At 55.6% G+C, this 22,321-nt stretch overlaps 1 protein-coding gene across 1 annotated transcript; it reads right to left on the reverse strand.

Moving 5' to 3' along the window:
• Positions 1-1,048: 1,048 nt before the first annotated feature.
• Positions 1,049-22,055, reverse strand: PLCB2 (phospholipase C beta 2). Its single transcript, XM_081048304.1, has 31 exons — positions 21,869-22,055; positions 18,477-18,554; positions 17,781-17,849; positions 17,027-17,167; positions 16,806-16,885; positions 16,669-16,722; positions 16,488-16,563; positions 13,886-13,986; positions 13,573-13,739; positions 13,337-13,483; positions 13,022-13,179; positions 12,672-12,754; positions 12,309-12,393; positions 11,610-11,772; positions 11,361-11,470; positions 11,146-11,242; positions 10,051-10,135; positions 9,800-9,924; positions 9,153-9,307; positions 8,446-8,610; positions 7,774-7,873; positions 7,151-7,255; positions 6,890-6,984; positions 6,677-6,752; positions 6,043-6,268; positions 5,790-5,955; positions 5,615-5,691; positions 5,429-5,524; positions 4,838-4,895; positions 4,091-4,177; positions 1,049-3,721 (listed from the first exon to the last, which is right to left on the reverse strand). The coding sequence occupies exons 1-31, from the start codon at positions 21,950-21,952 to the stop codon at positions 3,518-3,520; spliced, it is 3,513 nt and encodes a 1,170-aa protein (XP_080904430.1). The 5' UTR covers positions 21,953-22,055; the 3' UTR covers positions 1,049-3,517.
• Positions 22,056-22,321: the final 266 nt, after the last annotated feature.

The raw sequence follows: 22,321 nt of genomic DNA on the forward strand, positions 1-22,321 counted from the left end.
GACAATGCCTGGCCAGCTGAGAGGTGAGGGAGAGATAGCCTCTCCTTCCCCTGAGCAGTCATTAGCCACAGTTGGGGGCTGTCCTGTGGGCTCTAATTGGCACTGGCTCTGGCTTATGCCCCTGTGCCTGCGTCAGTGACTTCCTCTAGGCTTGGGTTCCCATCCCTGCATGGTTTTACCCCTGGGCTAGGATGCAGGTGGGACAGCTGAGTGCCTCGCTGGAGGACTGCAGACAGGGCACTGCCCTTGGTTGTATGCAGGATGTAGGCGTGCTGATGTATGACAGGGCTTATTCCTGTGGATGAGCAGGGCCCTCGCATCACCCTGCAGCCAGCTACAGCTAGCGTCCCAGAGGTCAGGCCCCCAGAGGGATACGGGCGTCCTGTTTCTGTTCCGAAGGCACAGGGGCTCATAGTTAATAGCATTTACTATAACTCTCCGATAAGAAAACAACCTCTTCCCAGAACCAGACCCGACCCTGCCTCTCCCAAACCGGTGCCTGTCCCCATTTGGGATTTGGGACCATGCCTTAGGTGCAGTGAATGACTTCCCACAAGCCCCTCTACAGTGTTGGGATCAAACATAAATGCCACAAGGCCCGAGAATCTGACCACTCTAAGTCTGCCTAAAGGGGTGCAGGGGGCCTGAAGGTTTGCAACTCCCCAAGAGGGTGGGGGACACCTTTGCACTAGGCTCCTCGGCTCTAGCCCTGAGAGTGGAGACAAGGAAGGGCCACTTCTGGGTGGAGGTGGAGAAGAGGAGTGATGTCATTTTCTAGTGGTTGTGGCATCAGAGCCGGCAGAAAGGGAAGTGAATCTCCTCCAAGCCGAGAGGCAGGGCCATTCTGCTGGGCTCTGAAGGACACTTCACCCTGGGGTTCAGCTCCCAACGATTTTCCCTCAGCCCATTTCATTTTGGGGCATTCTACTCCCCTGCCCCCCCCCCCATTTCTTAGCTGTAGAACAGAGGCCAGGCTTAGGCAGAAAATATTGGGACAGGGTCCTTTAGTAGGACTAAGAAGGAGAAAAATAAATAAACCTCATAAAGTCAGGAGAGAAAATGATGCAGATCTTGTCAGGCAGCCTGGTTGGGGGTATGTGCCACGAAGTACCTCCCCCCAGGCCCAGGAAAAGGGGCGAGCCGGGCTTTGGCTGGGAGAGGGCCCAAAAAGCTGTCCTTCTCCCCTCATCACCAGTCACAGCCCCATTTGTCTCAGCCGCCTGAGGACCAGACAGCTCAGGCAGCTTTTCCATGTCAGCTTTCCATCCTCCACAGGCAGGAAGCCAGGGAAGTGACCTGTAGGGACAGAGCCCCAGAGAGCAGTTTCCAAGCTCTCGGCCTCACGTGGAAAGGTGCTGGCTCGGGTAGTAGATGGCCATCAGCTGTGACTGGTTGGCCATCAGCTATAACCATTTAGACATTAGCCACTAATACAACTGCCGTGGTTATGGTAGAGGGGTGTTGGTTGGCAGAGAAGCAGACGGCAGGTTGCGGATAGTGTGGCTCCTGCTTCCTGTGTCTCCAACCCAGCCACCAGCGAGAATATAGTGGTGTGACTCCCCTATCTATGGCTCCGTGGAGGTTCCTTTTTGGCCTCACTATATTCTGTGTTCTTATGTGGGGAGCGGGAGCTGAGACCCCACATGACACACGGCGCAGCGATCAGGATACGGTGCCGGCCAAAGCTCCCCGAAAGGCGGTGGAGCAGTTCGTGTGTATGAACACTCAGGCTCAGGAAGACCAGGAGGAGCGGGAGGCACGATCGGCCTGGGAGAAACGTGACCCCTCAGTGAATTGGTGGTCTTCTCGAACCTCCAGATGACAAGCCACCCTACTGGCCATAGCAGGCATCACCTGCTTTTTGGTGGTCCGCTGCTGCCCTGGGCTCCTCGAATTGTGGACATCTTATGCCGAGGCCACCACCCACTCGGACACACCTGGCACAGCGAGCAGGATTCCGGCCAGGTAGGAATGGTGTCTGACTCGGGGCAGGAGGTCAGGTGGCCTCCACACAGTGTGTGGTGCCCGGTGACCACTGTTCTCAGGAGCTGGACCCCCGTGGAGGGGTGGGAAGCCATGGACGGTTCTCCGACCAGCATAGGCCCGAGAAAGTGAAGGTCGTTGTGGCCCTGCGGGCTGGGAAGTGCTTGCTGGGGCAGCCTGGATGTGGGATTTGTAATCCCAGGAGGAAACGTTTGGTGGGAGATGAGGGTGAGGTCAAGGTCGTCCCTCACCCCCAGGTTGGGGAGGACTTGGAGCCCTCGCCCTGTGGAGAGGGCACACGTTGTGGGGCCGGTGCACAGCCCTGGTTAATGACTGTGGACTATGGGGAATTGCCTTCTATCCCTGATTTGATGAACCGCTTGACTATTTAGGAACAAACCACCATTTAGTAGGAAAATAGGTGGACATCGAGGGACACCCCCCCGGGACATTACTTGAACTGGACTGAAATTTTTTCTCGTGTGCTTGGTTCCTGACATAGGTCCCCACATAGAAGGCGCTTGTCGTGTAGATTGTGAGACAAGACCCTGTAGGGGTGGAATGCGGGGACAGAGCCAGGAGTGCAGTTTCCAGGCTCTCGGCCTCATGTGGAAAGGTGCTGGCTCGGGTAGTAAATGGCCATCAGCTGTGGCTAGTTGGCCGTCAGCTGTAACCAGTGAGCCATTAGCCACTAATATGACTGCTGTGGCTACGTTAGAGGTGGGTTGGTTGGCAGAGAAGCAGATGGCAGGTTGCAGATCAAGCGGCTTCTGATTCTTGTGTCTCCAGCCCAGCCGTCAGCGAGAATATAGTGATATGACCCCTATCTATGGCTCCGTGGGTGTTCCTTTTTGGCCTCACCATGTCCTGCGTTCTTATGCGGGGAGTGGGAGCTGAGACCCTGCATGACAGGACCTCAGCCTGGGATCCTAGGAGCAGCCTGTCCAGACCCCAGGTTGCTTGGAGGTAGTGCAGGCTCTGTACCAGGAAGCTGACAATGAGTCCCTCTCAGGGCAGGCCTGAGGTGGGGCCCGGGAGCCTGGGTGAGCTGCCTGCCTTATGGCAGAAGGGCTTGGAATTTGGTTCTGCGTAATCTACAGGTGCTAGAGTGGAGGTTTCAGGTGACCAGGCCTAACCCTCCAGGTGAGGAAACTGAGTCCAGAATGAGGCACCACTAGTTGCATATTAAGAAAGGCAGGGTGGGGCTAGGACCCCATTTCCTGCCTCCCAGTCCATATTCTTTTGCCCTCAACACATATATGACTTATTCAAGGTGGAAGAGAAGGATGAGGAGGAGGAAGTCAGCTTGGAGAGGACCTCAGTGCCCCTGATGGGCCCCTGCCCTGATGGTATCTGGTCTCTGCCTCCTCCTCTAGCCTGGTTATTGAGGAGGGGTCTTTAGGGTCCAAGGAAGCCCCAGCTTTCCACAGCCTCTGAATGCTGAGGCTGTTGGGGCCATTCCTCTTAAGTGGGTGGAGCCTTGTCCCAGAGAAGGGCGAAACTCCTTGTAGAATGTCTCAGTAGGCTGGGGGTATCAGAGGTGGCTCTCCTGGATGTCTGCCTTTGCTGTAAGTGGGTCCAGCTCACACGGCTCCCCAGAGGCTTCACAGGGCCTCTCAGGCTTGTCCTCTGCCTCAGAGGGGAAGCAGGTCCTGAGGCAGATCCTCACCGACTCTTTCACCTCAGCCTCCAGGCCCTTCATCCTGACCTCATACTCTGCCAGTGCCTCCTGCTGGAACTGTGGGGACAGCAAGGACCACCGCCTGGCTCAGGAGGGGCCACCTACCCACGCTCCCTCCCCCGGGCAGTTGAACAAGGAGATGCCTGGTCTTTTTAGAGCTCTTCAGAGATGGGAATGGGAGGTGGGGCATACTGGAGCCCATCAGGGAGCCTCTCAGGAGATGGGGTGCCAACCAAGCAGAGATCTGCAGAGCTGCCTCAATTGAAAGGGTCCCAGGACCCCGTGGGAACTCGAGCCTATGACCCACTGGTGAGGGGTGAGTCTCCCCTCCCCTGAGCTCCTTACTGGCAGCTCCTAGGAACAGGGCTCCTTTTACACCCAGGAGCCAGGCTAACTGTTGGGGGACAGGGTGGTAGTGCCTGTTACCTGCTTTTCCATCTCCCGGATCTGTTCCAGGCAAGCTGCCTGCTTCTCCTCCAGCTTCTCCTGATGCCTCTCCAGGCTCTCTGTCATCTGGGTGGGAGTGAGAGGCAGAGAATCAGGACAACACAATCTGGGTTGGCGTCCAGCTACAATCCCAGTTAACCAGCTGTAAGACTTTGGACAAATCCCTTAACCTTTACACGTTTTTTTTGTTGTCGTTTTTTAATTTGTAAAATGAGGACCATAGCACCTGTCTCACTGGATTGTTAAGGATTGTAAGAGGACAGTTTATGTGAAGCCCCTGGTTTAGTGTCTGGGACAAGGTCAGGACCCAGGAGGTGGTGGCTCTGTACTGTTGCGAATAAGCCCCAGGGGAGCTTTAGGTCCATTCTCAGCAGGACGTTCCTTCCTCTTTCAGCTCCTTGGAGCCTCAGGAAGACCCTCTCATTCCCTCTCACGCACCCACTCCAATCCCTTCCACCCCTAGCCAGCCAGCCCATATCGTTCTACCCAGGACAGTTGGCCAGACACAGACCCCTTTAGGCTGGCGCGCTAAGCTCCACAGAAAGGCCAGAAGCTCAGGCTGGCCTAGGGGCTCCCCTTCTGTGGCACTGCCTCCTCCCGCCCCTCGCTGCATGGGCTGCTCTGGACAGTATATTTCCTAAGGGCAAAGTAAATGCCAGGGGCTACCCTTTCATTCCTACGGAGAGCGTATGTGTGCGTGTTGAGGAAGGACACAGCCCTACACACCTGTTTGATGACCTGCACCACTTCCTGGATGTGGGAGTTGTTAATCTCTCTCTTCAACCTGTTGGTGATCAAAGTTTCAGACAGGGCAGGAGGCCCCTGGGAAGAGTTGGGTGAGACAAAGATTCCTCAGGGTGTAGGCAAAACGAGAAATACGCCAAAGGGGCAGGAACCAGGCAGAGGGGTAATCATGGAGACCCAAGGAGGATTTGAAGGGCTGTTGGAAGCCCCAGGGGGGGTGGGGGGCTGTGAAGGAAGGGCTTCCTTACTAATCCTCACTGTGCTTCAAGGCTTGCATGGGGAAGCTCAAGTGGGAAGCTACTGTCCCAAGGTTTCACCGCCCTCTTTGCATGCTTAATTTTCCCTTAAATTCTCTTCTCTGCTCAAATAGTGTTGGCATCTGTGTTTTGTCTAAGGAGGACACTCTGATCAGAGGTGAAAGAAGTTAGATTAACTTTCAAGAGCCAAGGGACAGGTATATCTCTGGGGATCAAGTCAGGATCCACTTGTAGGTAGGCCTCTTCCCACCTGGAGTGGTTCCTGCTCGGCACTGGGCCTGGAGTTGGACTCCTAGGCCTCTCCTCCAGGACTCACCTCTCTTGGGCCATTTTATCCGGGGTGACCTTGATCATGGCCTGGATCCGCTCCAACCTCTTGGCCTCTAGCTTTTTTTTCATTTCTTTAGTGTCACTGCAGAGAGACAGTCATCAAGAATATGTTTTGTAGGGCCCGAGCCCTCTTGGGAGGTGAGAGTCAGATGTGGCAAGGAGGCAGTCATACTTCTCTGAGGTCTCCTTGAGGGTCTTAAGCTCTGCAGCCTGTTTCTCTCTGGCCAGCTCCATCATCTTGGCGATTTGCTAAGGGGAGAGTAGGATGGGTTTAGGGGATGGCCTTAGCGTGAACAGGGCGTGGGGTTGGTTGGGTTGTCACCCCCACCCCTCCCTCAGCCTGGCACCTCGGCCACGTGCTGCTCCTTGCGCTTCAGAAGGCACTCATACTGCTCCTCGCCCTGCTGCAGCAGCTCCAGCTCCAGCTTGTCCCTCAGCTCACGCACGCGTGTGTCTGCGCCCTCGGGGCCCTCGCTGGGCGTGGCTCTGGCGGTCTCCTCGAAGGGCAGGGTCCTGCGGAGGCCACGTGGGGACAGGCCCTGAGCCCCCCGATGACGGGCGTCCGAACCTCGGAGGGCAGGATGCTGCCGCCACCCTTACCTTTTCTTGCGGGAGCCCTTGCCCGGGCCGAGCTTGCGGGCCCCGGCGCCGCCCCCTGTGCCCGGCTGCCCAAGCGTAGCCAGCTGTGCGGCGCCCCGCTGCAGCAGCTCCTCCCAGCGCCGCGCCCCGCGCCGCTCCAGCTCCCGCAGCTCCTTCTCGTGCCGCCGCTGCAGCTTCACGATGCCCTTCAGCTCCCGCAGCTTCTCCAAGCTGGTGGTTCGCGGCTCTGCGGGGACCCGGGTGAGGGGCCCCGCTGCCCAGGAGCCCCCCCCCCCCCCCCGCGGGTCCCGGACCCTCCCCAGGCTCGTCCCCAAAACCACTCAGCAGGCAGTACCCGCAGCTTTTTTCGTGGCCTCCTCCCTGGCCCTGGCCCAAACTGCTGCAAGAGCCACAGGACGGGCTGACAGGGGCCCTGGGGTGCCCTGGCTCAGCTCTGTTCCTCCCTGCCCGCTGGGGGTGGCAGTGTGGACCCCCTGCAGTGCGTTTTCTCAGTCGAGGAGGCTTCAGATACAGTATTCCCTCCCCAGGTAAAAGTCTTTTTTAAAAAAATCTGCCACCAGGAGGGAATGTGCCTGTGGGTGCCCCCAGAGAAGTCTAGACCCTTCCAGTAGGTGGGAGGACCCTGCGTGCATACCTGCTGACCCGTTGCTTGTTGAGGCTATTGTCCCATTGACCTGGCCAGCAACTGGACTCTCAGGCGTGAAGGGCTTCTGCGTAGGGAAAGCGTGTTAGGAAGATGGCTCCAATGGCCCTCTCTCCCTGAGCCTGGGACTCTGCCCCCTCCCTCATCTTCCCGCAGAGGGCAAAGTTCCTGGGGGGCCCTGGCAATGGACCCAGCAACACAGACCTCAGGCAGGCCTCCCAGGGCTTCCTCGAGCTTCACAGACTTCTTATCGTGGGCATTGAAGAACTTGATGGGATTGGCGAGCGCCACGGTGAGATCTGGGTACACAGGGCCATCATGGGCCTGGTATGGAGACATACCTGGAAACCTCCCCCATCCTCACCTAGCCTAGGAGACCCTGTCTTGCCCCACTCTAGAAGCTGGCTTGAGGAGGGGGAGGGAAAGTGGATAGCCCGGGCTCCGAGCATTCCATAGGTCTCCTACCTGCCCAGGTGTCAGGTACATAGTCCTTCATCTCCAGGAGGACAAAGAGCGAAGGCATGGTGAGGGGCATGTTGCTCTCACTGTGCAGGCACAGGTGGTGATATCCTGTTGGGGATGACGTGGTGGGGGCTGAGCAGAGCCCACTGCACCCAGCACTGCATGTGAGCAGCCCAGTACGCAAGGCTTATGGCTTTAGAGTCAGAGGCCAGCGTCCAAGTCTGGCTTGTGACCTTGGGCAGGTTGTTTTCAATCTCTGAGACTTTCCTCATCTGTGAAATAGGGAGAATAGTTCCTACCTCATGCGGTTGTTATTAGGATTAAGTGAGAATGTATTATAAGCCTTTAAAGCATTTGAAGTACCCAACAAGTGTCAGCTACTTAGGAAACTGCCCAGTAGTTCCAGAAAATAACAGACATTCTGTTAGGTAGGCCGAGTCCTCCCCTCTGTCAGTTTCCTGCAGAGGCACTATTCCTGCCCCGCTCCTTCAGGCTGAGGACATGAGAGGGTTAGGTAAGGTCTCAGGAGCACCTCCCTGAAACTGCCCCACCCTCCACACAGGCTCCTGATGGTGGCTTTGGTCTCAGACCTGCTGGGAACAGCAAAGAAGGACCCATAACCTTACCAGAATTCAGGGCATTGATGGGGATGATGCGCTGTCCAAGAAATTTGTTGCCTTCCTCCATCACAGCCACCCTGAGAGAGGCCAGCTCAGGCATCAAGATCTAAGGAGAGTTCAGGAAAGGACACGCTGGGGAGGGGAGAGGGTGGCCAAGGTGCTCCTCTCCCGGGTTCCAGAAGTCTAGGGTCACTGTGAGAACATGGCATGTATGACCAGATTTGGTGAGGACAGAGGGCACACTCTAGGTCACACATATAGGCATCTTCTCCCCTCCTGCCATGGCCAGGCCACATAGGGCAGAAGGGCTGGATATGCGGCTCAGGGCTCGCGAGGTCCTGGTGCAGACAGGCTGTGGCAGCTTTGCCAACAAGTATCCAGTGGGGGCAAAAGACTCCGTGATCCCATGGGACGCTGCACACTGGTCTGGGAATTCACATTTCTGCCTCTAATCTTAACATGAGCATGCACGCGCACGCACATACACGAAGAAAAACACCTTCCCACTAAGCACATTTCTGTAAACTTGCTTTTTGGACTCTTGAAACTCAGGAGGGCACAGAGTGAAGGGTGGAGAGAGGAGTAGGATGAATTTCCTCTTTTGTATTTCCTCTTTTCCATAAGAAGAGGCCAGGAACTGGGGCCAGACCTCAGCCCTTGCCCTGCCCTGGCCCCTACCTTCTCAAAGACAAAGGGCTCCTCCTTCCACATTGGATTGATAGAGTTGGTAGTGGGTGACAGCTTGGTGCGATAGCGCCTCTTGGGGTCCCCAGGAAGGCCAAACAACTCCACTTCCACGTAGGTACGTACACTGCGTTCTGACAGGAACTGCCCAGAGATTACCTGGAGGTGGGGGTGCGGGGGAGACCAGCATCAGCTGCCCCACCCGGGCCATTCCCCAGCACCTGGGGCCTCTAGTTCCTTTAGCTGACGCATCCACTCCTGAGTACTGTGAAGAGCCCCACTCAGCTCAGGCCACCCCGGAGAGACTGTGTGGCTCCAGGGTGACAGCTAAGTTCTGGCAACCAGGTGCTTCCAGCATTCAGGGAAGAGGTGTGGGCCTCACCACCTCCCTCCCCAGGCAAGAAAGGAACTGAACCCCCGCCCCTCAGAGCCTGGGGCTCCTGCTGCCCTACTCTGCCCACTCTTCTCCCCTCCCCCATCCTAGCCTCAGCCCTTCCCCTTGGTTTCCATAGGGACGAAGAGGCAGCCTCCAGTGCTGAGGAGGAGGTAGTTTCCAAGGCAACTTGCTACTGCACGAACTGGCTGGGGCTGAAGTTTTCAGGATATCATGGGAGGGGGTTGGGAGTGCAGCAGTGGGGCTCCTGTGTCTTTCTCCTCAAGGCCCCAGCCCTCCCGGCCACTTGTCTGCCTCAGGGCCTTGCCTGAATGGAGAGGGTGGTGGCTACCACCACATCGATGCGGTCCACTGAGAACGGGTTGAACTGCTTATCTGGTCGTCGCATGAACTCATGCTTGAGGAGGTAGCCGCTCTGTCCATTGAACTCAAACAGCGCCATGTTCTGCTGCATGGGGAGGTCTGGGGGGACAAGGGCACTGGCTGAGGAAGCCTATACCTGCACCCCCTCTCTGTTTTCACATTTCCCAACCTTCCTCCTGTCTTGTGAACAGGGAGGTTGGGCAGACCTTGGACATGAGGGTTTCTCACGTCCCAGTCTGGTTTCCTAGGGTGTCTCATGTCTCAGAAAGAGCCTACAACCTGAACTCAGCAGGACCAAAGCAGGCTCACAGTGGGGGCTGAGGCCAGTGGAGCAGGCATTCCCACAGACCCACTCAGAGAGCAGCCAGAGATCAGGCAAGCACCCTGGCGTCTTCACATTCATACTCATATACGTGCAGTCATACAGGCATGAGCTAGTGCATTTCTATCCCTAAACGCTTACACATCTGTAGTGCTCCCAGAGCTCAACACACATCCGGAAGCCCCTGTCTGTTCTAACCCCATCCCCAGGCATGGAGTAATGGTAGGAGGGGCAGGGGAGGGTTCTTAAGGGCCTGGGAATGTCCTCACCCATTGTCTGGAAGTTGAGGGCGACCATCTGGCAACCAGCATTCCAGAACATCTGGGGCATGTAGTTGGAGGAGTCCATGCGGGTGCCCTTGGGGTAAATGCGGCTCATCTGGCGCTTGTTGTAGCTGTCCCAGAGTATCGGAGGCCGAGCTGCCTGCACCAGGAAGACCCAACACCCCCTCCCCCCGTGAGCCCTGTCCCCATCCCTCCACTCCAACAGGGGACCCTAGCTACTGAGGCCTCAAGGATACTCCACAAACTGCACTGCAGCCTTGGAGAGCAGGTCATAAGCCTTGAGCTCTGTGAAGGAGGAGATGACATAACTTCGGTTCTTCTCTGTGTAGGGGAGAAAAAGGAGCAGGAGACCATGTCAGGCTGTGCCCTCCCTGAGACCTGCCCTCCCTTTTGCTGCAGCTCCCTCCAGCACAGAAATGCCTCCAACCTAGCATTTCCACTGAGGCCTGAGGGTTCAGGAGCCAACCCCGGGGGGTGGGGTGATGTGCAGATCTGTGTGGGTAACAGTGTGTGCTGGGGGTAAAGGGCATGTGCAGTGAATATGCACAGGGATGGGCTGTGTTTCACAGTCTGGAAGGTGAGGGGTGCTTGCCCTGGATGGGTGCGGAGGATATGGGAAACATGCTAGGATAAGCCCAGGGGGTCAGGAATATGCTGTGATGGGCAGGGTCTGAAGCCTGCCAGCTCCGCTGAACAGGAGGGGTGGGGGTAGTAATGAGAGGCACACACACAGGGTGGTACACGCCATGGGTGGGCACAGGTAGGGGTGCAGGCTGTGGGCTCAGGGATGAGTTGTCAAGGTTGCAGAGATACACATTGTGCACAGGTGTATACAGAAAGAGGTGTTCATGTTGGGAACACCCACAGAGAGTATGTCCGGAGAAAATAAACAGCATAGTGCAGGAGCAGATGGGCACTGACCAGTTGCTCTGCCTTCCACCCCCTCCCAGGGGTTCTCATGCCACGGGGCCTGGGCTTCTGGGCTTGGGAACCACAGAACCTGCAGGCGGCTGCAGGAGTCCCAGGCCAGCCTGGCTAAGGTAGCCTGTCATAAACGAGCTGCCTGTCACCGACACACTCCAGAGCATTCTGCTTGGTGCCAAGTTCCTCAGTCCTGTGCTGGGAAATGGGAGCCACTGCCACTTAAACAAGCCCTTTGCCTGACTCCTCTGCTGAATATTTATAGACAGAGCCCCCAGTCCAAGAAAGGGGGAGGCCCTCCTTCCTCTTACCCCCACCTATCAAGCTGCCTGGTATCAGGACATACTTCTTAAGGGCCTTCTCCTGAATCTCGCTAACCTCCAGCTTACCACCACCCCATGCTAACTTACGGGCAGAAAACTCGAAGGAGATGAACTTGGTGGGCTGGATGTAGTTGACGAGGCTGGACATCTCCTCATAAGCTGTCACCTCCAGGCCCGCTGTGCCCTAAGGAGGACAGAGGAGGCTGGAGAAGGAGAGAGTCCAGAGCCTACACGTGGCCCCACCACCCCTCCTGAGGGCCTGGAGTGAAGGTGGCAGAAGGGCCTCAGGGCTGTGCACACACCTCATCTGACTGCATCTTCTTTATCCCTTCTTCATCCAGACTTCCTGACTCCTCCTCCTCCTCCTCGTCCTGTCCCTCCTCCAGCTGAGCCCCTTCCTCATCAGCCCACACTGCCATACACAGTTCCATCAGCACTGGGGACCACAGGCACCCCCACACTGTGGTCCCCAGCACGGCCCCTCCAGGCCCAGCGCCTCTCTCCCATGGCAGCGCTTCCCCCCCCCCCACCGTCCTCTCAGGCTGACTCACCTGTGTCCCCACCCTCAGGGGCATTGGGTGGGCAGCTGCCCTCAGCCCCCCAATCCGGCTCCGCCCTGGGGGATGCTGACCCAGAAAACTGGTTCTTCTTGTTCTTGATGAGGATCTTGCCACGGAGCTCCTCCGGGCTGGGCAGGGGAGTGCCTGCTTTCAGCTGTGGGAGAGGAGAGAGGGTCAGCAGCATCTTCTCACGGTCAGGGTGTAGCCTAAGTGCCTTCATACCAAGCTGTTCTCCATCTGCCCCTGCCCACTTCTCCAGCCTCGTCTCTCCTCTGTCTCCCACAGGTGCTCCACCCCTGCCTGACCCCCCTTACCCTTAGTTCCTCAGTGATGTTCTCTCTCACCTATTCCATCTGTCTAAAACCCCCTCTCCCCAGTCTCACCAACATAAATCCGATATCTCCCTCAGGTTTCAGCTTAGCCATCACTTCCTCCAGGAAGCCTACCCTCATCCCCAAGACCAGATCAGGACTCCCCATGTACTCCCACAGCAGCCACTGGTTGTCATGACTAGGTTCCTTATCTGTCTCCCCACTAGAGGGTAAGCAGTCTGAGAGCTGGGACTGCCTCCTTGTTGCTAATGTACCCCCAAAGTTCAGCACAGTGCCTGGCAAGTGGCTAACCTGGCCCCTACCGAGACTCAGGTCCCCACCCCCCAGGCCCACATGCCCCACAGTGAAGTCCACTCACTGGGAAGTTTTCTAGGGGCTCTGTGAGCAGCATATCACCAAACATCATCCGGCAGTACTCAGCCATCTTGGCCTGTTGGCGGGGTCTACAGGAAGCAGAAATAGGGTGGCGTTCAGCACCTCTGCCCCACTCTTGGCCATCTTTCTGGGCCCCTAGCCGGAGCCATCAGGGACACCAGAGGTCAAGGAAGCTGGGATACAAACCGGAGAGCTGGGGTCCCGAGGTAATTTTGTTGACATCTGGGAGAGAGCCGGACTAGAGGCCAGGGACAGCTGAGGGTAGGGCAGCATGGGAGGAGATGGGGACAGGGCAGAGAACGAGGCTGCATGTAGAGAAGGAGGCTGACTGGACCTGGATACTCACGAGTCCACGTGATTTTCAAACGACAGGATGACAGGATAAGGGGAGGTCTTAAAGGCACTTTCTGCAATCGCTTCAATTGCTTCCTGGAGGAGAAAAGGAGAGGAGATCAGGGCTCCAGGCTTCCCCTCCCCCAACGGCACCCATCCCCACTCCCCAGTTTCAACACACACCTAGAAATGGACAGACACTGTTGGCCTTCTGTCTCCTCTGGTCCCCTCTAGTCCCCACACTGGTCTGAGGCCTCCCAGCTGTCCCTCCTCTCTTCTTCATGTGCCCCACCCCCTAGACATCTTGGGAACCAGGGCCCTTCCCTAGTGCATTGTCACCAGCCCCCACACTCTGAGTCTTGCCTTGAAGTAGATGTCTGTGGTCATGGTGAAGCCGTGGGTGATAATAGGCTCCTCATCTGGGGGCTTCCCCTTCCAGCAGTCGAGCTCCACACAGCGGCAGCCCGCCAGCAGCACCTGGCGGTACATCTCAGCCGAGGAAAGGCCCGAGAACTGGCCCGCTGAGCCGGAGCAAGGGGGAGGGGCAGAGACTTCACTCGGCCTGCTCTCCCCTACCCCACTGCAGCAGGAAGCCCCCAGGCAACCCCATGAGAAATGCCAGGGGCAGGAGCAGCCCCCATAAAAGGAAAAGTCAGCATGGATGGGGCCAGGGCCCACCTGTCAGGTAGGTGTTGTGTGAGGAGTTGATGAAGTAATGATTGAGTGGCTGAGTCATGTCGTGGTGCAGCAGCAGCTTGTCCTGGGCCAGCACACTGTTCTCCGGCCCACAGAGAAACCACACCATGCCCTCAGGTGACAGCTGGCCTGCGGGCAGGGGATACCTGTCAGGGCACTGCCCAGCTGCCAGAGCAGGGCAGGCCCACAAGGGGTGAGGGGGCCCCCTTGATCCTCACCCCTCTGCACGTTGATGCCACTGGGTTCATACTTCTCGATGAGGCGCTGCACCTGGTCAGGCCGCGCTGGCGGGAACAGTAAGGAGTTGAGGCGGGGGTCCCTCTGTTTCTCATTGATGAATTTGGTCAAGTGCTCCTTAGTCATGTAGGGTTTGGCCTTGGCATGGCTGCAGGTCAGAGAAAAGAGCACAGGTCTACACCCCCTAGGCTGGGGAGCTCCGAAACCCCCTTCTCCAGCAAAATTGTCAGTATGGCAAGTAGGAATTGTAGCTACCGCCCCTCCCCCATGCCCAGCCCAGCCCAAGACGCTTACTAGGTAGTGAAGATCTCATCAATTTCTGGCCGAGGACAAAGGTTCATGAGAAAACTCTTGTAGACAGATTCTGGGAAGTCCTCAGGATTGATGGAGTCATTCTGGGGGGACAGAGACTCACCTGATCCTTCCTGCCACACCTTCTCTGTGCTAAGCACCACCAGCTAGGCCCAGCCTTGTACAAGGGGGCCTGTTAAGAGGGAGGGCTCAGGGCAGACACAGGAGCATCAAGAACACGAGCACCCACTTTTCAAGGTCCTGGTTGCTGAGCAGAGAGCGTGCTTAGCTGGTTTACTTTGCTCCTGAATTTGGACACTGGTTAGTCTCTTGTCTGGGGCAGGATTGGAACTAAGAATGACCAGAACAGGCAGGAAAAGAGGTCAGAAGTAAGTGGTGCTGCTTTGCTGCTTGCCAGAGCAGCGGGCTAGCTTTCCTTTTCTTTTTTTTTTTTTTTTATGTGGAGGACATATTTTCAAAAAGAAGCAATTTGAATGTAAATAATACAGCTAACAACAGGGCCCCAAGATGCATAAAGCACAAACTGACAGAATTGAAGAAAGAAATAGAAAGTCAACAATAACAGTTGGAGACACCAGAAAAGCACAAGAACAACAACAAAAAAGGAGAAAAATTGGACTTCATCAAAATTCAAAACTTTTGTGCTTCAATGTACACCATCCAAAAGGTGAAAAGACCACCCACAGAATGGGAGAAAATATTGGCAAATCAGACATCCAAGAGGGGACAACTGAGCAGTAAAAAGACAAATAAACCAATTGAAAGATGGGCAATAGATTTGAATAGATATTTGTCCAAAGAACATTTTCAAATGCGGGATGCTCTAGTCACTAGGCAAACACAAATCTAAATCACAACGGGATACCACTTCACTCCCCTTAAGATGACTGAAATCAATTTTAAAAAGACAGTAACAAGTGTTGGTGAGGATGTGGAGAAATTGCAACCCTCATACAATGCTGGTGGGATTGTAAAATGGTGTAGTCACTTTGGAAAACAGTTTGGCAGTTCCTCAAAATGTTAAATATAGAATGACCATATGATCGAACAATTCCACCTCTAGGTATGTACCCTAGAGAATTTAAAACATATGTCCAGACAAAATTGTGTATGTGGTGTTCCTGGCCACATTACTCATGACGCTAAATGTACATCAACTGATATATAGGTAAGCAAAATGTGATACATCCGGACTGTTATGTACTAGCCATACATACATGACTATTATTTGGCCATAAAAAGGAATGAAGTACTAATATAAGCTATCACATGAATGAACCTTGAAAACATTATGCTAAGTGACTGAAACCTGACATCCAAGATCACATATTGTATTCCATTTACATGAAATGTCCAGAATAGGCAAATCAAAAGAAATAGAAACAGAAAGTAGTGTCATTCTATGCCTTTGTATTCCATTCCGGAAAAACCCATCCAATGTCCTTCCTCCAGGATCATACTGGAAAGCTAACATCAGTCTTAGTTTAGAGCAGGAGACCTAGACTGGATCTCCCAAAACTGGATCTTGGATCTGTCAGCTCCAAGCAAAGATAGGACACAAGGAGAGCTGACAAATCAGGAGCACTTAGCCAAGATGGGTGCTCAGGAGGCAGGAAAAGAGGAGGGTGGATGTGTACTGACAGCAGCTCTAGGTGCTTAGTGTAGGGCCCTTAGCAGGAGCCCACTCCACCCCATGCTTATGTCGCCTGTGGCTGATTGCACCCAGGGGTCACGAGCTCCACAGAGCTGTGATTGTGGGGGAAGGATTCCTCCTGGGATTCATGGGGACAGGTGATCATTGAGGTCTGAGTTGAATTATAATGTTTCATATTCTTACCAGGAGGAAAGACTCCATGGGGTTCAGGTGCTGCCCTGTATTAAGGCATAGCCAAGGGGGGACAGGGAGCTGAGATGCACTTGCCCGCCTGTCCAGGCTTGAACCCTGGCTCAGGCCTGAATCTGCCCAGAGGGCTCCTTTTTGTGATTTACATAACTCACCCCATGGGGTAACCCTGCATACAACTTGTAATGACAAAGTAATTACCTAACTGAAAAGAAAGGAAAAGGCATTTTCCTGCGTTGAGCTGAAGTCTGTGTCCTGGCAGCTTCTACCCTTGGTTCTATTCCTTACCCCACGCCCTGCAGAACTAGTCCCTTCCTGCTTCTTTCAGATCCCTACAGACTAGACTGCCTCCTGTCCCCTCCGACCTTATCTTGCTCCTCCAGGCTGAAAACATTCATCTCCACTTCCATTCCAAGGCTAAGAATGGGAATGCACCCACCCCTGCTGCTTGCCCTGACAACCCCCCCTCTCTTCCCCTCCACCCTCTCCCACCCCCACCCTGCCCTGCAGACCGACCTGCTAGAACCCAGGCACCGCACCTCCCTCACCCTGGTTTTGTCTCTGTATCAGAAACCAGTAACTCGAGGTTACTGGCTTTGGGGCTGGCTGTTGGCTGGGACTGTGCTGTCAGTCCTGCCCTCCCCACCCCCCACCAGGCCTGGCCAAGTTTCCGTCTGGTCAGGGCCAGCTCAGGTGAGAAGGAGAATAGTGGGGTGGGCTGGGGAAGGGGGAAGCACTCACCTTGCCTTTGGGGAGGTGGCAGGCGCTGAGAGCAGCTTCTACCCGCTTGCGGTCAGCAGGAAACATCTGGAAAAAACTAAAGGAGCAGAGAAAGGCACCAGGCAAAGAGAGGGGTCAGGACTGGAGAGGGAAGGCTTTGGGGAGTTGGAAGGAAGTGTGGGGAGGATTAGGGGAGACTCACTTCTTCACAGGAACCTTCCCTTCGGGGTTCAGCTGCATCTTGAGCTTCACCAGGCTGGTGGGACAGAAGGCGGCGTCTCAGGCCCTGGCCTGGCACACTCAGCCTCGCAGGCCAAGGCCAGGCAGGCAGGCACTTACATTTTGTCCAGAAAGGTGCTGCGGGAAGTGTTAGCTGTCAGCGGGTGCTTGACCAGAGCCAGCAGGTCTTCAGCCCAGTCCTGCAGGAGCCCAGAGCACAGCGTCAGGCCCGCTGACCTCACAGGTGCCCGCCCTCCCTCCCCCCCCTGGGCCCAGGCCTGTCTCTCAGGAAGGCCAGGCTACCCCAGGTGCCAAGCCCCAAGCCAGGTCTCCCTGTGCACCTTGCCCACATTCTCCTTGTAGGAGACAAAGTTGTGGAAGGTGAGGTCCACCATGTCGGGACCAGATACCACGGTGAGTGTCTTCATCAGGAAGTTGTTGTCAGGGAAGTCCATGTTGAAGACATCCCGGAGCTTCTGACTCTGCAGCAATGGTGACATGGTTAGGGCCATCCCTGCCCACTGAGGCGCTCCCTCCCCTCGCCCTCAGCCCTGTGAACTATGGCCTGTGGGGGTGCAATCCCACCCCCATGTTAGCAGCCACAGGCCTCAGCATCTTCCCTTCCTTGACTCCAGGGACTGGGGCTGGGAGGGAGAGACCCACAGGAAGAGAGTAACCAAAGCTGTGGGGCTTGGGAGTCCTGTGTATTTTGGTTGCCATTTTTCATTCGAAGATAGATTCTTAGCTCTCAGTCTCAGGGAATCCTGCTCCCACCAATCCCTTTCTCCAATCTTCCTACCAGCATTGGGCAAATATAGAAAAACTAGTCAGGGGATCAGGGGGCGTGAGTAACACCTCCCAGACAGCGTGGGGTGCTCCAGGGGTAGGAGCTGGCTTCACAGCGTCTCTATGGATGGTGGCCTGGCACTGGAGCCCCAGCAAGCCCAGGAGCAGCCACGTCCCTTCCTCGACTCAGGGAGGCCCTGCTGCCCAGGAACCTTTCCCTTTGCTCCAGCGATCAGGCTTCCCACCCCTCGGGGACTCCTACCCCAGCCCCACAGCGCTGGTGGCCATGCTGAGCCTGGGCCTACGTACCTTGGGAATCTTGGCAAACTTCCCAAAGCGGGTGTCCCGGATACTGGTGATATCCAGAAACTCCATCTCCTGGAAGGGGCCCAGTGGGAGCAAAGAAGGGATGTGGACGAAAAGCAGGGAGGAGGGGGCTTCACATCCATTCACGTCTCCATCAGCTGCCTTCCCTTGATGCCAAAACTGGAGGGGGCACCCAGACCCCAGCCTTCCCTCCCCAACAATCAGGTTCTCCCTACTCATGGTGACCCTTCACCCTTCGTCTCTATGGGCTCCTTTCCTGGCCACTCGAGTAACTCAGGGAGCTGTAGCCTACCGTCTCTGCAGCCTCCTAAACTCTCCCCAGGCTCCCCCTCCCTTCCTTCTGCCCAGGTGCTGAGGCCATTCTCTGATCTCTCTGAGCCCTCAAGTGCACCCAGAATCATAGGCAGAGAATCAGCCTTCAGCAGCAGCTCTTTTGCCTTTCTCTCATCTCCGCAGGACGCTAAGGCTGGAGCACCCGGGCCCGAGGCAGCCATGGTTGGAGTGACTGCCTCCTGCCTGCCAGAGCAAATAGCCCTTGCCCACAGGAGATACCACAGAGCCACCCTTCCAGATTGTTCTACACTCCCCAGCATCCACACCTCCACCCCCGCATGCCAAGAGGCTGCTTTGACTCAGTGAATCAGCAGGAGCTCAGGGCCATAGTGGGAGACGCCTCACCTTACTCTGATATGTCCAGTATAAGTAATAGCCCTTGGGATCCACACGGAGGATAACGGGGGAGGCCGTGGTCGTCTCCTGTAGAGAGAAGGAATGAGCACCCTGCTCTGAGCCTTCAGGCCAAGCTTCCCTGGCCCCCACCAGTGGTTTCAGAGCTCACCATCTCCCTAGGATGTGGCTGTCCCAGGAATCTGCAGGCATTTCCCTTTGTTCTCCAGAGCTAAGGGCTGGGCATAAGCATTAAAAGCTTTGGACCAGGGGTCGGGAGGGGTAGAGGATTGGAGATGGTATTTCTGGAAGAGGAGAGGGTTTCTCCTCTAAACCCCAAAGAGAGGTTCTCCCTCTAGATGCCTACTAGGGTCTTGGCCCCCACCTCACCCTGTTTTCAAGGAACACAGCACAGCCACATGGATAGACTGTCTCTCCACAATCTCCATACTACCTCCAGGATTGCTCAGTGAGAGCAGAGAGCCCAACTCCTGTGCCTGTGTCCAAGTCCCTGTACAATCTAGTCACAACCTAGATTCCCACATGCTCAGTCCTCCCTTCCATGGACTCCATCCATCCACCTGTCCCATAGCCACCAAGTACGTTCCCACCTTCAAGCCTGAGCACCCAACTATCCATCCCCTGCCTGAAATACCAAGGACCAGCCCAAGTCTCACCTCTTCTGAAAAGCCTTTTCTGAAACATGCTGGGTGAAGGCTGGTTCCCAGACCTAGAAGCCCATCTGGGAAATCCCCAGGGGCTCGTGGACTCCCAAGAAACTAGCGTGTACGAGACCATAAGCTGGTGCCCCAGGTTAGCTGAAGGACCACGTGCATGATGAATGAACTCACTTCTAAATTCCTGTTCCGTTCGCAGGGCACACAGGCTACCTTTGATTGTAAAGGTCTTTATATGCACAGATAAAGATATACAAGATGTTAAAATTGAAGTTTCCAACAAGGTATGATAGTTCCTGCATACCAAACCAGACCAAATGCAGAATTTACACAGAAAATGATCCAAAAAGAGGTTCTCAGATCAGGGGTGGTTCAAGTACAGAGGAAAGAGAATACTTGGTGAGGAACTAATTTTGGAGAAAGCTGTGTTGTGAGCTCCATTCCCTTTCCTACCCAAAGGAAGATTGGGGGTGCCTGACCCCTCACCTTAAGCCTAGTGAGGGGTTTCAGCTGCACGTGGAGAGATTTTGTCACCCCTGCAGTTGTGGAACATAACAGACTGAGGTCTAAGTCCTGCCCAGGAAACCAAGTCGGTGACAGGTGGGCTAGCTGTTCCAGGCAGGAGATGCTGATGTGCTCCATGAGCCCAAACCCCAGAACAAACATGTGATTATTTGCTGGGATCAGAGTGGGCCTGTGTGAGAGACGGGCAAAGAGTCCAAAGCTGCAGGAAGCTGAATGTGGTAACTGGATATGGAGGGGCAGAAGAAGTCATTGTAACTGACCTCCTGAGATAGAAATGGCAGGAGGACCCTAAACAAGAGAACCCCAGCTCAAGAGGGGAGGGTCTCCTCAAAAATGTGCATCAGAAAATGAATAAGCCTAAGAGAGTAGGAACCAGTTGATGTGATAATGGCACCTGATCAATTAAGCACTTTGGTACCCCTTTCCCACCTCCCTCCCTGCACCCCATTCCTGTAGGAGCATGGAGGAGGAGCAGGGAATCCCACCAGAGGCCTGCAGCCCACCTGAAGCCATTCCTAGAGTGAGGAGGGCAGAAAATGTCATTCTAAGTAAAGATTGGAGGTTTGAATTATAACTAGTTTCTGACATAAAACTGGGTTTTGTGAGGAAAAGTAACCATAGAATTATCTATTCCCCAAGAGCAAATGGAATGAACATCTGTTGGCTGAGTTTCCTTCCATGGGCAGGAGTAGAGCTTCTCCCACCAAATCCATTGTGAAGGGGAGCAGGAGACAAAATTAAGTTGGGAGTCGATTACATCCTATGCATTGTGCTTATTCAACACGGCACGACATACTCAAGTCATCTGCCAACTGGGCTGAAGGCAGTCTGAGAGCAGAGGCCTGGCTCACAGCTGCATGTGCCCCGTGACTAGGTTTGGGAGGTTCCTGCACTTGGAAGTCAGGGTGGAGGACCATGCAGTGCCCTCCGTGATTTGGAGAGGGGAGTGGGGCAGCCAGGTACCCAGGTGCTGGCCTGCAGAGAAAGCCATAAAGATGTCCCCACCCTTAATGACCCTCTGCCCAGTCAGGTTACACACACTTCACAGAGGAACTGAGAGAGGCCACTTCACTTTTCATTCTGAGACACTTCCTTCATTCCATGGGCTCCTGGGACATGCCACCACCATGCCATATTGACCACACACTCCTAGGGAAGCAGAAAGCGGCTCGCCACAGCCCTCTTCCCATAGTCATGGCAACTAGATTACTCAGCCAAGCCCAGTCCTGAAGGGCTGAGAGCCCCAGGCTGCCTTAACTCATAGACCCAGAGCCCCCTCGCCCACGAAGGACCTCCACACCCCACCACCCACCCCCAAAGCCCTCATGTTCCCTTCCTGGGACCAGTCCCTCTGACTCTCACACTGGGCCAGCCCACAGCTTCCCCTCCCTGAAGAAGGGGCCCCACATTGTTCTCCTCACCTGCCCAAGAAAAGCCCTGGCCTCTGATATCTGGGAAGACCAACACTGGGAAGCAGGCCCCAGTCTGGGAAGGAGCAGACACAGTGGAGACAGAGGTACCAGGCAGAGTGCCTTCCCCCTTCCCCTGCACACAGGCAGGCAGCAGGGAGCTGGGCTGAGAGCAGCCAGCAGAAGCAGAAGTCAATCCGTTTCCTCCCAGGCCCCTGGGAGCAGAAGCCTCCAGTTTTCACTTGGGTCCAGGGGCCTTTTGTGACTGCCCCACAGCAGCTCAGGGGAGAGCAAGGCTTTACTGGAACAGGGATAGGGCCAGGTGGGGAGGGGTGAAGGATTCTAGTCTGGGCATCCTAATGGGGCAAGAGAGGGTGTCTGTGCTGGGAGGCGGGGCCTGGCTCATCTCTGCTTCTGGCCCTGCCTCAACTCGGGGGCACACTTTCTTCCCACTAAGGGCAGGAACAGGAGCAACAAACCCTGCTCTTCTTGGGGGCATTAGGGGAGGACAGACCCAAAGAAACTTGCTCTTGCGACACCCCCTCCAGGCGGCCCACCCTCTTCTCACATTCAGACAGAGCCTTAGCCCCAGCAGCCCAAGGACATATGCTTGGGGCATACACTCCACCCCCAGGTTTGTTTATCCAGGCAGTTGTGTCAGCTGCCTGGCCAAGTCACATAGGCGCCTGGGTCCTGTTAGACATAAACCAACCCATCCGCCCTAGCAAAGCCCCTGGCAGCCCGGCCCCGTCACCCCGGTGCCCCAGCAGCCCACGGCCCCTGCCCCACTCACATCATCCCATTTGATGAAGCGCTCCCCTTGGCTCAGATAGGCCTTCACCTTGGGGGGCAGCAGGACAGGACTGAGCAGAGACATGGTGCCAAGTTTCCCTCTTTGGAGAAGCTGGGTAGGCAGAGGTGGGCAGGAGGGAGAGAAGGAGGGCTGGCAGGAGGACAGCCAAGCTGGCTCACATGGCACCCGCTCTAAGCTGGTCCGGAAGTCTGGGTTTTCCTACAGCCTATGGGTGTCCGGGGCTGGGTGCAGAGCGGAGTGCTTCGGCCAGAGGCCCAGCTGCCTTTTAAATCAGCCTCCTCCCACCTGCCTACAGTGGGGGCCTGTGGTCACTGCTCCTGCCCTGGGAGGCTGGGCTCCCCTCCTCAAACCCCCGCCCTCACCCTGCGCCTCAGCACTTCCTGCTCAGGGCTTCCTTCTCTCTGCTGTTCAGGACTGCGAGGTGGGTCATGA

Source organism: Rhinolophus hipposideros (assembly GCF_964194185.1).
Source record: "Rhinolophus hipposideros genome assembly, chromosome: 5".
In the NCBI taxonomy this organism is placed as follows: domain Eukaryota; kingdom Metazoa; phylum Chordata; class Mammalia; order Chiroptera; family Rhinolophidae; genus Rhinolophus; species Rhinolophus hipposideros.